Source organism: Globicephala melas, chromosome 9, assembly GCF_963455315.2.
Source record: "Globicephala melas chromosome 9, mGloMel1.2, whole genome shotgun sequence".
NCBI lineage: Eukaryota > Metazoa > Chordata > Mammalia > Artiodactyla > Delphinidae > Globicephala > Globicephala melas.
The window spans coordinates 33,188,779-33,207,808 of NC_083322.1; the positions used below are offsets into that span (position 1 = coordinate 33,188,779).

At 35.0% G+C, this 19,030-nt stretch overlaps 1 protein-coding gene across 1 annotated transcript in view; it reads left to right on the top strand.

Annotated features, from left to right (window-relative positions):
* The first annotated feature begins 2,597 nt into the window (after positions 1 to 2,597).
* The window catches only part of TFEC (transcription factor EC), a 153,572-nt gene continuing 137,139 nt past the window's right edge, over positions 2,598 to 19,030 (top strand). Inside the window, exon 1 of the mRNA XM_060304998.1 lies at positions 2,598 to 2,795. Within this exon, the coding sequence (XP_060160981.1) occupies positions 2,598 to 2,795 (198 nt within the window). The remainder of the gene's footprint in view (positions 2,796 to 19,030) is intronic.

Below are 19,030 nucleotides of genomic sequence, written 5' to 3' on the forward strand. Positions count from 1 at the left end.
TTGTGAAATGTTTTGCTGAAATTAAGAATTGCTGATGTCTTCCTGACAATCACCTTAGGAAGATATATCACTAATTTCATTTTATAGAAGGGTATATTAGTTTAGTAGGGCTGTCATAACAAATTACCAAAAACTTGGTCACTTAAAACAATAGAAATTTATTCTCTCATAGTTCTGGAGACTAGAAGTCCAAAATCAAGGTGTCAGCAGGAGTGTTTCCTTCCTGGGAGTCAAGAGGGAGATTTCCATGCTTCTTTCCTGGCACAATTCCAGTCTCTGCCTCCATCATCACATGGTGTTCTTCTGGGTGTGCCTGTCTTCTCCATGTCTCTTCTCCTCTTCCTTGCAGGTCACCAGACATGTAGACTAAGGGCTGTAATTAACTTGCAACTTAATTACATCTGCAAAGACAATGTTTCAAAATAAGGTCATATTTACAGGTACCAGAGGTGAGGACTTCAACATATTCTTGAGGGGGACACAATTTATCCCACAACAAATAAGAAAAAAGAGAAATCACTAAAGTAACCAGGGTACGCATATAGAACATGAACCCAGAACTTTTGTTTTCATACAATACTCTTTTGATTTTATGTAACACTATCTCCTACCGAATTCCACTTTATTTTTCACGACTTCCTAGACTATATATTTAATAATCTGCTTTGAATTTCACGGGGGCTAAAAATCAAGCTCACTAGTTCTTGGTATCCAAATGTATCATTTCCCATTTTTAATAAGTTATTCTTATCATTAACTTAGGTTCCTCACATACTTTCCTTGTTCTAAGCTTACATAGTTGTTCTGGGCCTGGCCAGTTTAATTTATTTAGGTTGGTTTGCTGATCCCTTATTATCTTTCCTCCTATACTGGGCTTCAGTTTCATTTTAATAATGGCTCTGTATATTCGAGTTTAAAGCATAGTTCAGAGTTGAGTAGTTCTGCTCTTCTATATGTATATCCATTGTTTCTGGACTGTAAGTTTTCACAGAAATTGTTGATGTCTTCCTAGATCCACCTTCCCTTTACAATTCTTCTGCTGTCTTCCAGGAAAGGGTTGGTAGTTCAAAAGGGGACACAAATTGTCAACCGCACAACTATATTTAATAAGTTAACCACCCAACGAATTAAATTATTCAATTCCTATTACGTGCCAGGGGCTGTGTGAGATGGGTGTTCTAAAAACATTAAAAAAATGACATAAGAAATCTTGCCCTTGAAGAACTTGCATTCTAGTTTGAGAATCACAACAGAGTAAGTAGGCAATTGCAATAATATCCGGTAACTGCTACGAAAATCGTTGAGCAAAGATGTCCCTGTATACAAGAGGAGAGCCTTATCCAGCTTTGAAATAATTGTTGGTACCACATTTTGTAATTAGGTACATTTTCTGAAATATTGTTCCCTTATTGTTCTAGATTATTATCTTTTTGAAGGCATATGCTTTTTAAAAATATATCCTGCTGTGCTGAGAACTGGAGCTATCACACTGAGCATCCAATGTTTATTTTTGCCTTACAGTAATATGCAACATACTAATCAAATAAGAACAGTATTATTAGAGTTGAACAACATTAACCTCTTTTTTTTTTTTTTTTTGCAGATTCATATTAATGATATAGTTCTCTAGAGAAAAATCAGAAAAGCAAAGGTTGGTATGATATCTTATGAATGCTTAAACCAGACTTTATCTAAGAGGGCTTATTTAAAGATATGTTAGAGCATTAATTCTAAATTCCCTGGGCTACGTTTGTTTAATCCAGCCACTTCACATTATTACAATGTCTTGTGTGGCGAGAGATTTTATAGAGACTAGAAAGAAAAAATGTTTTTCCAGATACACATTCAGTTCCTCTAGCAGCTTCCTCGTTTCACTTTCATAGCTTTTTAAGAGGTGACTTCTAGGACAGCACTGCTCTTCAGTCTGTGATAGCTCAAGTCAGAAACATACTGAGGGAAATGCGGCATCTATTGTGGTCTGTTTTTCTATGTGACAGTTGTTCCTATTTTGTGTTTGTTTCTCCTTTAATGAGGATACAACTTTCATCCAGGGAGATGTATGGGTCACTTGTTAGTGCACTTAAATGCACCAAGGCACTCCAGCAGCTGGAAATTGTGACTTGTAGTTGAATTATTTTTGCACAGCGAATGGTTTTCCTTTTGACATATTTTAATATACTTGCACACTGAGAGCAAGAGTGGGTGAACAGAAAACAGGCTGTTTTATTAACCCAGCAGTCACCTTTGAGGTTTGTACATGTCCACTTTTTTTCTTGCCTTTGTACATAATCCCAAGAGACTGGTACCTGGCTTTGCTCAGAATAACAAAGTCAGGCACAAATCTCCAAACACAATTGTTAGCTGAATGCCAACTGTTTCTTCTCATCTTTTTTTTTTTTAACTTGAACATTAAGAATTGTATTATGGGTGAACCGTAACCATTAAAGAATGAATTTGTTTTTCTATTTCAGATGCTTCCCCTATCATTTACTAGCTTATTTTACAATATGTAATCTCAGGTGATAAAAGAAAATAATTTCTTGCATGTTTTTTGGAGAGCTTCTTTTTTTCAAATCATTAATAGTGAGAAGAAAAATATGTTACAAGCTTTAATTGGATTCCAATTTCAACTGAAAGGACAATTAGGAGAAAAGCAGAGGAGACTTCAACTCAGCCAGGAAGCCAGGACCCAGCACACACAATTCCACATGCAATTTTCATACAAACCAATGTTTCAGAGACTTTTCCCAGTAAGACCAGAGATTTCTTCAAGTCAGTTACCATCCTTTCCCAAGGCACATATCTGTATACATAATGGCCATAATTTCTAAGTAAATATAGTGGGTAATCACCTACTTTTTAATTCATACATTTTAAATGTACTCAAAAGTTGAAGACAAAGTAAGGATATAAATCTAGAACTTCCTCTCAATACCCAGCAAGTGGTTCATTTAACAGCATGTAAATATTAGGGCAACAAAACCTCCAAAGTACATAATTTTCTCTTTCCTATCATCATCATTATAATCAACATCATCATTAAGATAATAATACGGCATTTTATACTATACAGAGAAGTTTCATATCATCTCATTTGACTATCTAAACCAATCACTGAGGTGTGCCATATGAGTAGGAAGATTATTAAGAATGATAAGCTTTCTAAAGTCATTCTAAGACTTTAAAACACAAGTAAGTGCTGGAGTGTAAAGAAAGGATGCCATCTTTCAGTTGGAAATCTGGATCTCTCGCTGTCTCTATGATAATGGGTCTTTTAAAGCATTGCTTTGTTGAGTTGTTCAATGTGAGAGATAATAATTATGCGAAAAAGTGGTTATGAACTTCATTGAAGATTACTTTTTTGTAGAGGGTCTGAGTGTGCAAACGTATTTTATTTTTTATTGGAGTATAATTGCTTTACAATGGTGTGTTAGTTTCTGCTTTATAACAAAGTGAGTCAGCTATACATATACATATATCCCCATATCTCCTCCCTCTTGCGTCTCCCTCCCACCCTCCCTATCCCACCCCTCTGGGTGGTCACAAAGCACCGAGCTGATCTCCCTGTGCTATGCGGCTACTTCCCACTAGCTATCTATTTTACATTTGGTAGTGTATATATGTCCATGCCACTCTCTCAATTCGTCCCAGCTTACCCTTCCCCCTCCCTGTGTCCTCAAGTCCATTCTCTATGTCTACGTCTTTATTCCTGTCCTGTCCCTAGGTTCTTCAGAACCAATTTTTTTTTTTTTTTTTAGATTCCATATATATGTGTTAGCATACGGTATTTCTTTTTCTCTTTCTGACTTAACTTCACTCTGTATGACAGACTCTAGGTCCATCCACCTCAGTACAAATAACTCAATTTCGAGCAAATGTATTTTAGAGGGGATTTTTGCACTGGAGTAGGAGGTTAGAGTACCTAACTTTGAAGTCCACTGCAGTGAGTATATGACTGTAAGGCTATTGGCTTTTTTAAGGGAACACACTGAGTGAATGACAGAGGCAAGATAGGAAACCATTTCTTCTGACTCCCAGTAAACTTCTAGAGTTCAGTTTAATTTAATACTTTGAGCAGCTACTTTCGACCAAGTTCTTGAGCTATAATTATAGGGTACAAATATGAAAAAGAGAGACATTGCTATGTAAGTTTTATAATGTAGAAGGTAAATAAATAAATATCAATGCAATGAAAGAAAGACTAAATACCATAGGTATGGTGTCTAGTAATTGTACATAGGTTTGGTGAAGTCATGGAAGGCTTTATTATTATGGAGACATTTGAGTTGGGCCTAAAACTATTGTTATATCCATTCTCAGGGAATAGCTATATCAATCACATTTGCTTGTTTTTATATTAAACCTATTCTTAAAGGTAAGACTATTTCATTAACCCCTAGTAAACTTTTGACCATGAATGCTTATTTGTTGTAAATTAAGCTCTTAAAATCATTGCTTCTTAAGGTAATGGAGATGTTTTGTTTATAATTATCTCTGACTATGTTACATTTTTCTTTTCAGTTCTTGTAACTTTCTTTATTAAAATATGTTTGATCAGGCATGCTTTTAATAGAAAAATCACATAAGATTCTGAGTCCTGTAATCTTTGTCTTTTCAGGGTCATCTTCATCATTATCCTCACATCCTCACTTTCAGAAAAATAAATTTTTAGCACTTTTTAAGAAGTGCCATGGAAAGCCATTATGCTAATACTTTACAACATTATTCTTAATTTTTCAATAATCCAGTAGAGTAGCTGTAAGCCCTATTTTCCAGATAGTATACTGAGGCTCAGAGATTTTAAGAAATTAGCTCAAAATTGCACAATGAAAAAAATGTTATTGTTCTATGACCATTACAGTGTTGGCAGTTATTATTTGTCCATCTGGTTGGGGTTTACCCACTTTCTCACTAGCTTTATTAGTGAAGACTCAGATGATGTTCAGTAAGAACAGCCCAGTTGGAAGTTGATTAAGTCAAAAAGATAATTCGTTGACCCCTATTACTAGGAAGGATATCAGGGGTGACTGGAACCAGGACTTTGAATACCGTTAGGAAACTTCAAATATGGTTAAGAAGTGTCTATTTCTCATCTGTGCTTTTCTCTGCATATTGTCTTTGTTCTCAGACCAGGTCCTCCTTGTAGCACACTGTGTGGGCTTCATTCCCTTTAGGCCTGCATCCTCACAACATGTCACCTAGGAAAATGGGGGCTTATGTTACTTGGCTCTAGTGTGAAAAATTCCAGATAAAGATTTGCTGGGATCACATTTGGAATCCCAGCCTTTTTTTTTTTTTTTTCAATTTTATTTATTTTATTTTTGTCTGGGTCTTCGTTGCTGCACGCAAGCTTTCTGTAGCTGCGGTGAGCGGGGGCCACTCTTCCTTGTGGTGCGGGGGCTTCTCATTGCAGTGGATTCTCTTGTTGCGGAGCACGGGCTCTAGGTGCATGGGCTTCAGTAGTTGTGGCTCGCGGGTTCTAGAGCGCAGGTTCAGTAGTTGTGGAGCACGAGCTTAGTTGCTCCGCGGCATGTGATCCCTTAGGCTGGTCATTAAGGTGATGGTGATGCTATGATCAGTTTTCATTAGTCAGGTATTCACTTTTGTGGCTGTAGGGAGAGATGGAAGGGATAGTATATTATTAGAATGAGGAGGGGGTGCTTTACAAACATGGCTCCAGAAATTACTATGAGCCAGGCAGTCATCCCAGTTTGTGGCTATTAACACAGGCCATACCTGTTCTCGTTGCATTAGTTAATTCTATACTGGTTAACAGCCTAACATTATATTTGTTAAATCACTTATGCAGGGTAGAGGGGCTTTGTCTAATTTTTTCCATTAGTTGAAGTCTGTCAAATTTGTTTGGAACGTTTGAAGGTGGTTTGACCTAAGAACCAGGCTTCCTGTTAGCTCCCCTTGCTAAGTCTGTGGCTAATGGGGTTCACGGTCTACCTCCAGCAAGGGTAGCATCAGTGGTCAATGCCAGTGGACCTTGGGGCTCAGTCACAGAGCCTGGGGCCTGCTGGAATATTTGTCATCATTTCTTATATGCTGTGGTGACTCAACACCATCATAAATGGAAAATGGAGCAAAAATCCCTCTTTTTATGTTTCTTCTTCTCTCTGACTCTCCACTGCATATACAAAAATGGTTTTGTCCCAGAACAGGGAATTAGAACCCTCATGTTTGTCATCTTGTCTCCCTTTGTCCTCTTACTATAATTTTTTTTTTTTTTTTTGGTGGAAATGTATACTTCTCATTGCTTGATCTGCCAAGAACTTCCTACATCTTCATTTTTCCACTGTTGGCATTTGCCTTTACTTTTCTCTGGAGTCATAGGACAGGAGGGATGCAGGGAAAGGATTTGGCATACAAAAAAAGGAAAAATCCACAAGAGGTGTATATCAGGGATACTAACTCTGATGCAGAGGTAAAACTTAGAGAACAAGAGAAAAGAGTTAGAAACCAGAAATCCAGTTACAGAATCAGTTGCTAAATCTTCCATGCTTAGATAGCATTGTCTAGTTGTCCTTTGGATGTTCTAAATTTGTTAAATAACCTGTAGGATTTGTTCATTTCCTCCAGACATAGATTTCATTTACATCTATGCTGAGCAAACTTTTGAAGTTATCTATTCCAAAAACCTTTTAAAACCCTTCTTTTTTTTTCTAATAAGACTCAGACTTAAAACAGAAATTATGTCAAGTGGCCTGTATATGACACCTAACATACTTTAAAAACCCCTCTGCCTCTAGTGTTGATGAAAGGGACAGAAATTACAGAAGCTGTGGAGCTGAAAACATAAAGTGAGAGCTATACACTGTCTATAAAAAGATTTTTTGATCAGAGTGAGGACATGTTTTCCACAAACATGTATTTCCTTTTTTTATAAAAATGAGGAATGCATGGTTGATCCTGAGCAAATGCAGCTACTACTAACTGATGATGAGTAATGGGTGAACTAAGATGGTAGCTGTGGCTTAAGCTGAGTTCATCCAAGTTACGATCAACTTCATAAGCAAGAGTCTCAAGAAGACAACTAATCCCCATGGTGTTGTCTGAATAAAACTTATTATACACCTGAGACTAGTAGCATCTAAAACCCTATGAAATATCTTTATAGCTCAAAAGCTTACTGATGGAGGAAAATGGCTCACTGAAGTCAAAGGGGACAAGGGTGGGAGTGACCTGTTTCTTTGGAAACCTCAAGTATAAGATAGTCTGGCACTATGATTCTTATTAATCAATACCTGCTTTTCAGGGCCTGTCTTGATTTTAGGTAATGAAGCAGAGAGAATTATACAACCTTCTGGGTAATATATTGTGGCATACATAGAAGTTATAATATTAATCTTCTTCTTCACTATGATTGGCTTATAATTTTAACCTAATTTCCTTTTACTTATCTTGAAACATAGAAAATTGGTCACCTTTAACTTTATAATCTCCCTCCATAAATGTGGATACTGTTGTTCTTTTTCAACTTTTCCTTGTATGTCTCTTTCTGAGGCTTTTAATAGATTATTATGACTTCAAATTATTATGATTTCAAATTTCAAGGAATCTTCAAATTTCTCATAGCTACTTGAAAATGCATCATGGGGATTAACCAAAAATTTTTTCATTAGAATTTTAAAATAATGTGCGCTCAACCTATAACTTTGTTTTGCTAATTTTTAGTGGCAACACAGCTATCATCATTTTTTAAGCATGTAAACCCAGATATACAGATGCTAATTATTTCAGTAGCTTCCACTAGATAAATCATGATGTCTAGATGTGGTAACTAATCCTGAGCGTGAAATATCAAACATGAATAACTGAGAAAAGCAGGAATAGTATACATTTCCATTCTAAGTTACATTTTTGATATTAATATATAACTATATTAAGGAAAGGTCTTATCTCGGTGTTTTGTTAATTGTTTTAGCTCACTAGATTCAGCAGTTCCCAAACCCTCCTTGCTTTCCTTTTAACTTTCTAGACTTTAGATTCAAGGCACTGTCTTTCTACAACTTTTCTGAGACTTGTCCAGTTTGATTACTGCTGTATAAGCAGCAGTTTTGGCAGAGAAACTTTTGGTGGCCTTATTAGAGAGAAAACTAACTTTCCGTTTTCTGCCTCTTGGTTGGCTCTGAGTTGCAATAGTTTCCCTCTTCCAATAAAACCCCTGTTCCTATTGCTGTTCTCCTTCCTTAGGGCTCCTGCTTTCTTTTGCATGCTGCATCTTCTTATCCCTCCCTCAGTGTTCCACCATGTTCCAGGCACTTGTTATCACCATGTGCTCTTTTATTTTCTACACAGTTTCTCAGAGTATCTGAAAATACCTAACTTATCATGTTGGAGGGTTTTGCTCTTATATGTTTACTGGTTAGCTGTTTGGCTCAACTCCTGAAAATGTATGCTACATGGGAGAATACACCTTATCTGTTGTATAGAGCGAGATAGATCGAGCTCTGGGGACTAGAACAGAGTAGGTGTTTACAAAATACTTGTTTAATAAATCTTTTTCCTTAAAAGTGTTTTTGAGATTCTTTGCTTCTGATTTTTCACGTTATCCTCAGGCAGATTTATCCACTACCATGGGTTCAATAAAGTAAATGCTGCTTACCTAAAAATATTTGTCTTCAATTTGCAGCCCTCCTCTTAGCTACACATCCAAATATCCAACTGCTTCTATCTAGATGCCTCTTCAAACTTAATATGGCCTAAACTGGATTAGTAGTGTCTCCCAATGAATTCACACACACAAAACAACAAACAAAGACCCTGCTCCTTCTTCAGAGTTTCATATTTCATAACTGGAATATTTACCCATGCCCTTGCTCAAGCCTTAAAACAGAAATCATCCTACCATCCTCTCTCTCTTTCATCCCTGTTATTGCAAATTCCTGTTTGAGCCCCCTCATAAATAGTTTTCAAATCTCCCCACTCCTCTACTGCTGCAGCCACAACCCTAGTCAAGGTCATCATCATTTCTCATCTAATTACTACAATGCTCCACATTGGTGTCCTTATTCGCTGTCATGTTACCCTCCAATCTTTCCCCACCGTGTATTCCCAGGGATCTATGGTAATATAAATGTGACTGTGGTACCCTTCTCCCAAGCACACACCCCAACAAAAGCTTTTCAGTGGCTTCCCGTTCCCTTGAAGATAAAGTCCAAACTCTTTAAGTGGCCTCAGAATAGTGTATGATTGCTCCTTAGGCAATTTCCCTTACATTATATTTTTGTCAGCTGGACTATAGCTAAAAGAAATTTTGAGCTATAGTCTCAAATAGGACCTTGTATCCTGTTTCTCCATATTAACAATTGTGGATGGGTTATTAAACTTTGAAAACAGATGAACATGGTAGGATTAATATGATAAAAATTATATTTCTTAAGATTAAATTACATACAAAGGGATATAGGCAAGCAAGGCTTAGAATTTTCCTTAAGAATCACCTTTGAATCTGCTCTAACACATGAACAAATGTTCTGTTGACTCACAGTTTCCAGACATTATTGAATGGCCAGATTATTTTTGTCCAAAAAATTCTCAAAGCACTTATTACTTGTGTCTAATTATACTCATAGAAATGTATCTGTAACATCCTCGAGCATTTTCTAATTCTGAGATATCAATTAATGCTTGTTAATAATTTACAATTCATTATTGTTCACTGCCCCCAGACCCAAGCTTTTTTCTGGAGTCAATGCTATTTTAAAAGTAAAAATTCCTTTGCTGGTTCTTGTGAACAAAAACATTCCTCCTCTTTCTCCAGCCCATTATTTGGATAGTCAATCAGGTCTGCTATGGAGGCAAATAGTTTAAATATTTTTAAAACTTTAATTCTTGAATTGTGAAAGCTACATGTATGTTAAACTTATTTAAAATGGTTACTTTCTGATTCTACCTTCATCTTCTTTTCTTCCATTACAGTTGGAGCATATTGCAATTGCCTTCTTTCTTCACTGTTATTAACTTTTCCCCTTTTATCAGAAAAAGGATCTTGCTTTCTTTGATTCTCTTATTGATATTTTAAAAGAACTTTTTTTCCTCTCTTGCTGTCTCTCTCAGGCAAGTCCCATCTCAGTTGTCCTTTGTCATTCATTGTCAGTCTTTGTGTCCCTCCTCTTATCCCAGCTTAGTTTTTTCCTTTTTCTTTTTTCGGGGGAGGGGTGGAAGTAGCGGGCACTGGTGTTGGGAGTCTCACATCAGTTTCAGGCCTAAAGCAAAATGCATTCATTTCAAATGGAAATTGCAGTTTATACCAAAAAGGCAAGGTTTCTTTACTTCAGTAAATTGGAGCCTTATGTAACACATACTCATCTAAAGAAATTTGAGAATAGAACTTCTAAATAACTAATAACTGGAAAATTCTGATCTTGAGCTTTAGTTGCTGAAGATAAGGAAAGACATCTGCTTCAGTACCCCCATCTGGCTTTTACATATCTATTTCAGACTCAGTATGCTCTTGCTCTTTCTTTTATCTAAGCCCATCTGCTTGTATGGTGTGTTCCCACCCTAACATATTTTCAGACCCTTGCCATAGGGCAAAAGTGCCAAGCAATTATTCGTTGAGATAGATAGTCCACATAATACTGTAAGTGACATCTGTTCTGTAGGAAATCCCTCCCTTGTGGCAGCAATGTCATATTGGCTGCTCATAGGAATATCGGAATTGACATACAGGAACAATTGAATGTTTCATCTTATCCTGAATTCTCACTCAGAAAGCATCCAATACCAGATGCTTTAGAGGGCCGTGTAACCCCTGGACTCTTTCTCTTGTTCTCTCTACACCTGTGGTAATTGGCAATACTACACTATGGAGAAAATTTCTTCCTGACCCCAGCTGGTAACCAAATTATGCCCTAAAGCATGAAGATTGGCATATTTTAAAGTTTATTGTAGCTAAGATGGCGAAAAAGGAGATGTTTTTCATATTAATGTGCTTACTAGATTGACCTAAATAATAGCTTGAATAATAAATTCCACAAATTACTCAATAACTTATTTGGCAAAATTACAATGACAGATGAACATTTTAATCTTTTTAGTGTTGATCTCCACATTTGGCAATTGGTTCTTCTTCTTTAAACTATTTCAAAAGATGATAAGAAAAACAGTCCACAGTCGACAATTGTTCAAGACTTGAACTTTGTATAAAGGTATAATTGGTAAAACTTACATTAATTGGTTCTGAGTAAACTCTGAATTTGCTGGTTTTTGGCCATTTGATATTCTGAAGGCAGGCAGAATTTGAAGCCAAAATCATTATTGGCAAATTAAAAATACATTATGTAAGGTAGGTTCTGAATAAATTCACACAAAATTCAATTTCCCAAACCAGCTACATTGATGCTGTTACTCTCTTCAGTGATTCTCATAATACCATGAACAACTTCAAATTTTAAAAAGTTAGAGTGTATAATTATGAAGGGCTTTCAAAATTAGAGTTGAAATGAAAGTACTCAATTACATAATTGAGTCAACCCATTTACTTAAGTTTAAGTAAGATTTAAATATTTAGTAATAATAAGCTGTATCAGTTACGTGTTGTTGCGAAATCTACCACTGTGAAAATTAGTGACTTAAAACAACTATTTTACCTCTTTATCATTCTCTGGGTCAGCAATATGGGCAATTCATTTTAGTAGTTCCTTTGCTGCTAATTCTGCATACTATCTGGTGACTATCCTTGGGATTGATGGTCTAAGACAACCTCACTCAAAAGTCTGGTTGTTGGTGTTGGCTGTCTGCTGGACCATTTGTCTCTAGTAGGATAACTTGGCTTCATATGTAGCAGGGTTCTAAAAGCAGGAAGAGATGGGGCCAGCCTGAATGTGACATCATTTTGCATGATGTCTCATTGGCCAAGCCAACATGGCTAAGCCATAGTCAATGTACGAAAAGACTACATAATGGAGTTAATACAAACAGGTGTGATTTTTTTTGGGGGGGGTACTCTAACTGTAATAATTTATCACATATTGCTATCCCAGGATTATCAGTTGGCAGAACCTTACCTTCCTGATTACTTAATACAGTGTAGCCATTACTATTGTGCAGAGTTCTGTAAGTCTGTAAGAAAACTGTGTAAATAACATAAAGATCAATGAAGCTAATTCTTTATCCTTCTTTCTATACATTTTAAAGGTATAAGTCATTTGTCAGATATGTGATTTGCAAATATTTTCTTCAAGGCTGTAGTTTTTCTTTTTATCCTTTTAATAAGATCTTTCACAGGACAGAAAAATTTAATTTTGATAAAATCCAATTTATCAATTATTTCTTTTATGAATTGTGTTTTGGTGTTATGTTTAAGAACTCTTTTTATACATTGCTAGATTCAAAATGTTCATATTTTGTCAAGAATTTTTTGCACTTAAGTTCATGAAAAATATTAATCTGTAGTTTCCTTCGTTTCTTTCTCTCTTCTTCCCTCCTTTCTTTTCCTTCCTTCATTCCTTCTTTCCTTCCTTACTTCCTCCCTCCCTCCCTTCCTCCTTCTCTCTCTCTCTTTCTTTCTTCCTGTATTGTTTTTGTCTGACCTTGATATCAGGATAATCCAGACCTCATAAAAAGAGGTGGAAAATGTTAGTTTCTCTTCTATTATCTAGAAGAGATTATGTAGAGTTTGTCCCAATTCTTATTTATTGTTTGGTGGATTCCTCCACTGAAGCCATCTGGGTCTACAGAGATTATTTTTTGTAAGTTTTTAATTTACAAATTAAATTTCTTTAACAGTTATAGGGTGTTGAAACTGCCAGTTAAAATGATTTGTCTTCTTTTCCTTTCAGTTCTATTCATTCTTGTTTCATGTATTTTGATGCTCCATTGCTTGGTGCATATACATGTTGGACCACTATGTCTTCTTGGTGTAATGACCCTTGTAATATGCTTCTTTGTTGTTGATAAGGTTTTGGTGGGGTTTGTTGTTGTTGCTTGTTTGTTTGTTTGATTTTTTTCTTCTCGGAAGTCTACTTTACATGATATTAATAGAGCTACTCTTTTTAAAATTAAGTTTTGTATGGTGTATCTTTTTTCTGTCCTTCTAATCTGCTTATATCATTATGTTTGAAGGAACTTTCTTGTAGACATCATATAATTTAATCATTTTTTAATCCAGCCCACTAATTACTGTCATTTAATTAATATATTTAGAACAGTTACAATTAATGAAATTGTTGATATATTAGGAGATAAATCTTCTATTTTATTATTTGTTTTCTATTTGTTCCCTCTGTTTCTCATCCTCTGTTTCCTTTTCCTTTCCTTCTTATGGATTACTTGAATGTTTTTTAGAGTTTCATTTTCTTTATTTACAGTTTTTTAAGTATATATCATTGTATAGCTTTTCAGTGTTGACTGTAGGTATTAAAGTATATACATATATATCTACCATCACAGTCTACATACACCACAGTCTACTGGTATTGACATTTTACAACTTTGAGTAAAGTGTAGAAAATTACTTCCATTTAGGTCCTTTTACCCTGCCAACTTTTAAAATGTAATTTTCTTAATAAGTTTTTCTACATACTTTGAGCATACATCAAACAGCACTATAATTTTTGCTTAAACCATCAAATATGATTTTAAAAACTCATGAAGAAAGAACTCATAAAACTCAACAGTAAAAAACAAATGACCCAGTTAAAAACTGGGCAAAAAAATCTGAACAGGGACCTCACCAAAGAAGATACAGAGATGTCAATTAAAAGTGCTCAATGAGTATTGAGCATATTGATATTGAGCATATGAGAAGTGCTCAATATCATATGTTATTAGGTAATTTGAAATTAAAACAATAATGGAATACCACTACACATATATTAGAATGACCAAAAACTGAAACACTGACAATTCCAAATACTAGTGAGGACGTGGAACAACAGGAACTTTTATTTATTGCTGGTAGGAATGCAAAATGGCTCAGCCCCTTGGGAAGACAGGTGATTTTTTAACAAAACTAAATATTCTCTCTCTCTCAGATTTTCTACATAGACAATTATATCATCTGAACAAAGTTTTATTTCTTCCTTTCCAACCTGTATATTTTAACTTCCTTTCATATCTTACTGAATTTTCTAGGACTTCTAGAAGGTGCTGTAAAGCATATTTGAAAGGGGACATCCTTGGTTTGTTCATGATCTTGGTGAGAAATCTTCAAGTTTAGTTGATATTAGTTGTAGGTTTTGTGTAGTTTTTCTTTTATCAAGTTAAGGAAGTTCTTCTTTATTCCTAGTTTGCTGAAAGATTTATCATGAATGGGTGTTTTATTTTGTCAAATGCCTTTTTGCATCCATTGATATGATTATGTGATTTTTCTTCTTCAGCTTTGAAGTGATGGATTACATTAATTGATTAATTGATTTTCAAATGTTGAACCAGCTTTGTGTACCTGGGTTAAATCCCACTTGGTCATGGTGTATAATTATTTTTATGCATTGTTGGATTCAATTTGCTAATATTTTGTTGAAATTGTTTTCATTTATGTTCATAAGAGATATTTGTCTGTAGTAGTTTCCTTTTCTTGTTTTTGTCTGGGTAAAGCTGGCCTCATACAATGAGTTAGGAAATATTCCCTCTGCTTCTGTCTTTTGGATGAGATTGTAAGAATTGGTATAATTTTTTCATTAAATATTTGGTAGAATTCACCAATGAGCCCATGTGAGCCTTGTGCTTTCTGTTTTGGAAGATTGTTAATTATTGATTTAATTCATTTAATAGATGTAGGCCTATTCAGATTGTCTATCTCTTCTTGTGTGAGTTTTGTCAAATTGTATCAAGAAATTGGTCCATTTAATCTAGGTTATCAAATTTGTGGGCATAGAATTGTTTATAATATATATTTATTACATTTTTATGTCCATGGGCTCTTTAGTGATGTCCATCTTTCATTTCTGATATTGATCATTTGTGTCTTTCTCTTTTTCTTAGTCTCACTAGAAGCTTATTGCTTTTATTGGTATTTTCAAACAACCAATATTTTCAAAGCTTTTGGTTTTGTTGATTTTCTCTGTTGATTTCCTACTTTCAGTTTCATTGATTTCTGCTCTAATTTATTATTTATTTTCTTTTGGTTACTTTGCATTTAATTTGCTCTTCTGTTTCAAATTTCCTAATGTGGAATCTTAGGTTATTGATTTTAGATATTTTTTCTTTTTTAGCCTGCTCATTCAATGCTATACATTTCCCTCTAAGCACTTCTTTCACTGCATCCCATACATTTTGATAAGCTGTATTTTTGTTTGCATTTAGTTTAAAATATTTCTTAATTGCTCTTGAATTTTCCTCTTTGATTCATGTATTATTTAGAAGTATGTTATTTAATCTCCAAGTATTTTGGGATTTCGTGCTATCTTTCTTTTATTGATTTCTAGTTTAAATTCACTGTGATATGAGAAAATACAGTGTATGATTTCTATACTTTTAAACTTGTTAAGATGTGTTTTATGGCCCAGAATATTGGTGACTGTTCCGTGTAAACTTGAGAAAAATGTACATTCTACTATTGTCAAATGGAGTACCTATAGATGTCAATTATATCCAGTCAATGGTTAGTACTGTTGAGTTCAGCTATGTCCTTAGTGATTTTCTGCCTGCTGGATCTTTCCACTTCTGATGCAGGGATGTTAAAGTCTGCAACTATAATAGTGGATTCATCTATTTCTCCTTGAAATTCTAGCAGTTTTGCCTCATATATTCTATAGTTAGATGCATACATGTTAAAGACTGATTCACTTTGTTGTACAACAGAAACTAACACAGTATTGTGAAGCAATTATACTCCAATAACGATCTATTAAAAAAGAAAACAGATTGTTATGTCTTGGAGAATTGACTCCTTTCTCATTATGTAATGCCTCTCTTTGTCGCTGATAACTTTCCTTGACTGAAGTTCACTCTGTTGAAAATTAATATAGCTACTCCCACTTTCTGTTGATTAGTGTGAGTATGGTATATATTTCTCCATTCATTTACTTTGAATTTATATATTATATAGTATATAGCTATATAAGTATAATCTTTATATTTAAAGTGAGTTTCTTATAGACAACATAGAGTTGGGTCTTGTTTTTTATCCACTTTGACAATCTCTGTCTTTTAATTGATGCATATAAACCATTGATGTCCAAAGTAATTACTGATATAGTTGGATTAATATCTACCATATTTGTTATTGTTTTCTCTTTGTTGTCCTTGTTTTTTATTTTTGTTTTTGCCTTCTACTCTTTTTCTACCTTTGTGGTTTTCACAGAGCATTTTATATGATTCTATTTTATTTCCTTTTTTAGCATATCCATTATACTTTTTAAAACGTTTTTAGTGTGTGACCTAGAGTTTGCAATATACATTTACAAGTAATCCAACTTCATTTTCAAAAAACACTATATCACTTCACAGTAGTGCAAGTACCTTATAATAACAAAATAATTCTAATTCCTCTCATTCTTTGTATTGTTGCTGTCACCCATTTCACTTACACATAAGCATACAATAAGTATACAAAATTTAATATATTGTTATTATTTTGAATAAACTGTTTTCTATTAGATCAATTAAAAATAAGAAAAGCAAAAGCTTTTATTTTACTTTCACTTAATTCTTCTCTGATGCTCTTTCTTTATGTAGATCTGAGTTTCTGACCTATATCATTTTCCTTCTCTCTTAAGAACTTCTTTTAACATTTCTTGCAAGGTAGGTCTACTGGCAACAAATTCCCTCAATTTTTGCTTGTCTGAAAAATCTTTATTTCTCCTTCACTTTAAAGGATAATTTCAGAGAGTACAGGGTTCTAGGTTGGGTTTTTTGTTTCTCTCAACACTTTGAATTTCTTTTTTTTTTTTTTTTTGCGGTATGCGGGCCTCTCACTGTTGTGTCCTGTCCCATTGCGGAGCACAGGCTCCGGACGCGCAGGGTCAGTGGCCATGGCTCACGGACCCAGCCGCTACGTAGCATGTGGGATCTTCCCAGACCGGGGCACGAACCCGCGTCCCCTGCATAGGCAGGCGGACTCTCAACCACTGCGCCACCAGGGAAGCCCAACACTTTTGAATATTTCACTCCAGTTTTTGCTTGTGTGTTTTCTAAGGAGAAGTTGACGTAAATCTTGTTTTTGCTCCTTTGTAGGTAAGGTGTTTCTATCCTATGGCTTCTTTCAAGATTTTTCTTTGTCTTTGATTTTCTAAATTTTGAACATGATATGCCTAAGGGTAGTATTTTAAACATTTATCCTACTTGATATTCTTTAACCTTCTTGGATACATGGTTTGGTGTCTGACATTAATTTGGGGAACTTCTCAGTCATTTTTGCTGCAAATACTTCTCCTGTTCCTCTTTCTCTTCCTTCTCCTTCTGGTATTCCCATTACATGTATGTTATACCTTTTGTAGTTGTCCCATGAGTATTGAATATTCTGTTCTGGTTTTTTCAGTCTTTGCTTTCCTTTTCATCTTTGGAAGTTTCTACTGTCATATCCTTAAATGCAGAGATTCTTTCCTCAGTTATGTCCCATATGCTAATGAGCCTATCAAAGTCTTTCTTCATTTCTGCTACAGTGTTTTTGATTTCTGACATTTCTTTTTTAGAATTTCTACCTCTCTGTTTACATTATCCATCTGTTCTTACATGTTGCCTACTTTTTTCTACTAAAGCCCTTAGCATGTTAATTGCAGGATTTTTGTGTTTTTTTTAATTCCTGGCCTTATAATTCCAACATCCCTGCCATATTTTATTCTGACTCTGACACCTATTTAATCTCCTCAAACTGGGTTTTTCACCTTTTAGTATGCCTCATAAATATTTTTATTGTTGAAAAGTGGACATGATGTATTTCATGAAAGACTCTGCCTTAAGAGGTCTTTAGCAATATAGTGGTAAACTGTGGGAGTTAAGGGACAAATTTTAAAATCTGTGATTAGGTCCCAGGCTTTTGGTGAGTTTAGGTCTCTGGACTGTGAACTTCACACCTTCTTAATCTCCACTTCCACATACACTATGTGGGACAGGATGGCTAGGTGGGGCTGAAGTTGTATATTTCCTTCTCTCAGGAGGTTAAGATCTGGTAAAATAGTTTCTTCTGAGGGAAGTTCTTGTTAAGAATAACAGAATGCTCCAGTGTATTTTAAAATGGCCACTATCCCCCTACCTTTGCCAGAAGCAGGAGGGAATTTGTCTCTGATTATTCATTATGAGAACCTGGTAGAGCTCCTGGAGGTAAGACGCATGAAAGTGGGAGGTCCCTATAGGTCTGTGTACCTTTAGAGCTTTTAACTCGCAGTCTTATACTCCCTGAGCTTCCAGCAATTCATCAATTACAGTTTAGGTTTTTCTACCGTACTACTGGTTCCCAAGGAGATTTCTGCTTATGGATTTCTGCTTGAGTAAGTTGTGATTCTCTGTATCTGCCTGTCTCTCTTTTCAATTTGAGGGGCAAGAGTTTGCCCTGTGAGAGGTCTTTTTGACAGATCTAAGAAGAGTTGTTTATTTTTCAGTTTGTTCAGCTTTTCACTTGCTTTTAGGAAGGAGTGGCTACTTCTAAGCTTCTTACATTTGGACCAGAAACCAGAAGTCACACACTTTTGTTTTGTTTGTGCCATTGGTATAGTGGCATTAGTGAAGTGTTTTTCATCTCAATAAAACAGAAACAATTCACAGAGAAAATAGGTTTTAAGGTGAGCTAAGGCAACAAAGTTTTGAAAATTCAGTGGTTTTATGCTTAAATATTAAACTGCATTTTGAAAAGGTCAACCTATAAAAGGAATATTAAACAACCAACTTTGTATTATAAATTCTGTAAATCTTGGATACAATTTAATGATACCTTTGCAAGTGGGTATTACACCTGTTAATTAAAGTTGAAAAAATAACCAGCATCCTTATTATTAGTATCTATAAGTAGCAATTCATCTGCTGGGTATCCCAGGCATATATATTTAAAGCACAATGTGCTACATAAAATCAATAATAGTTTAATTAGCATCTGATGGGAGTGAGCAATTTAACTTCAATTTACAGCATAAAGCTTAGGTGT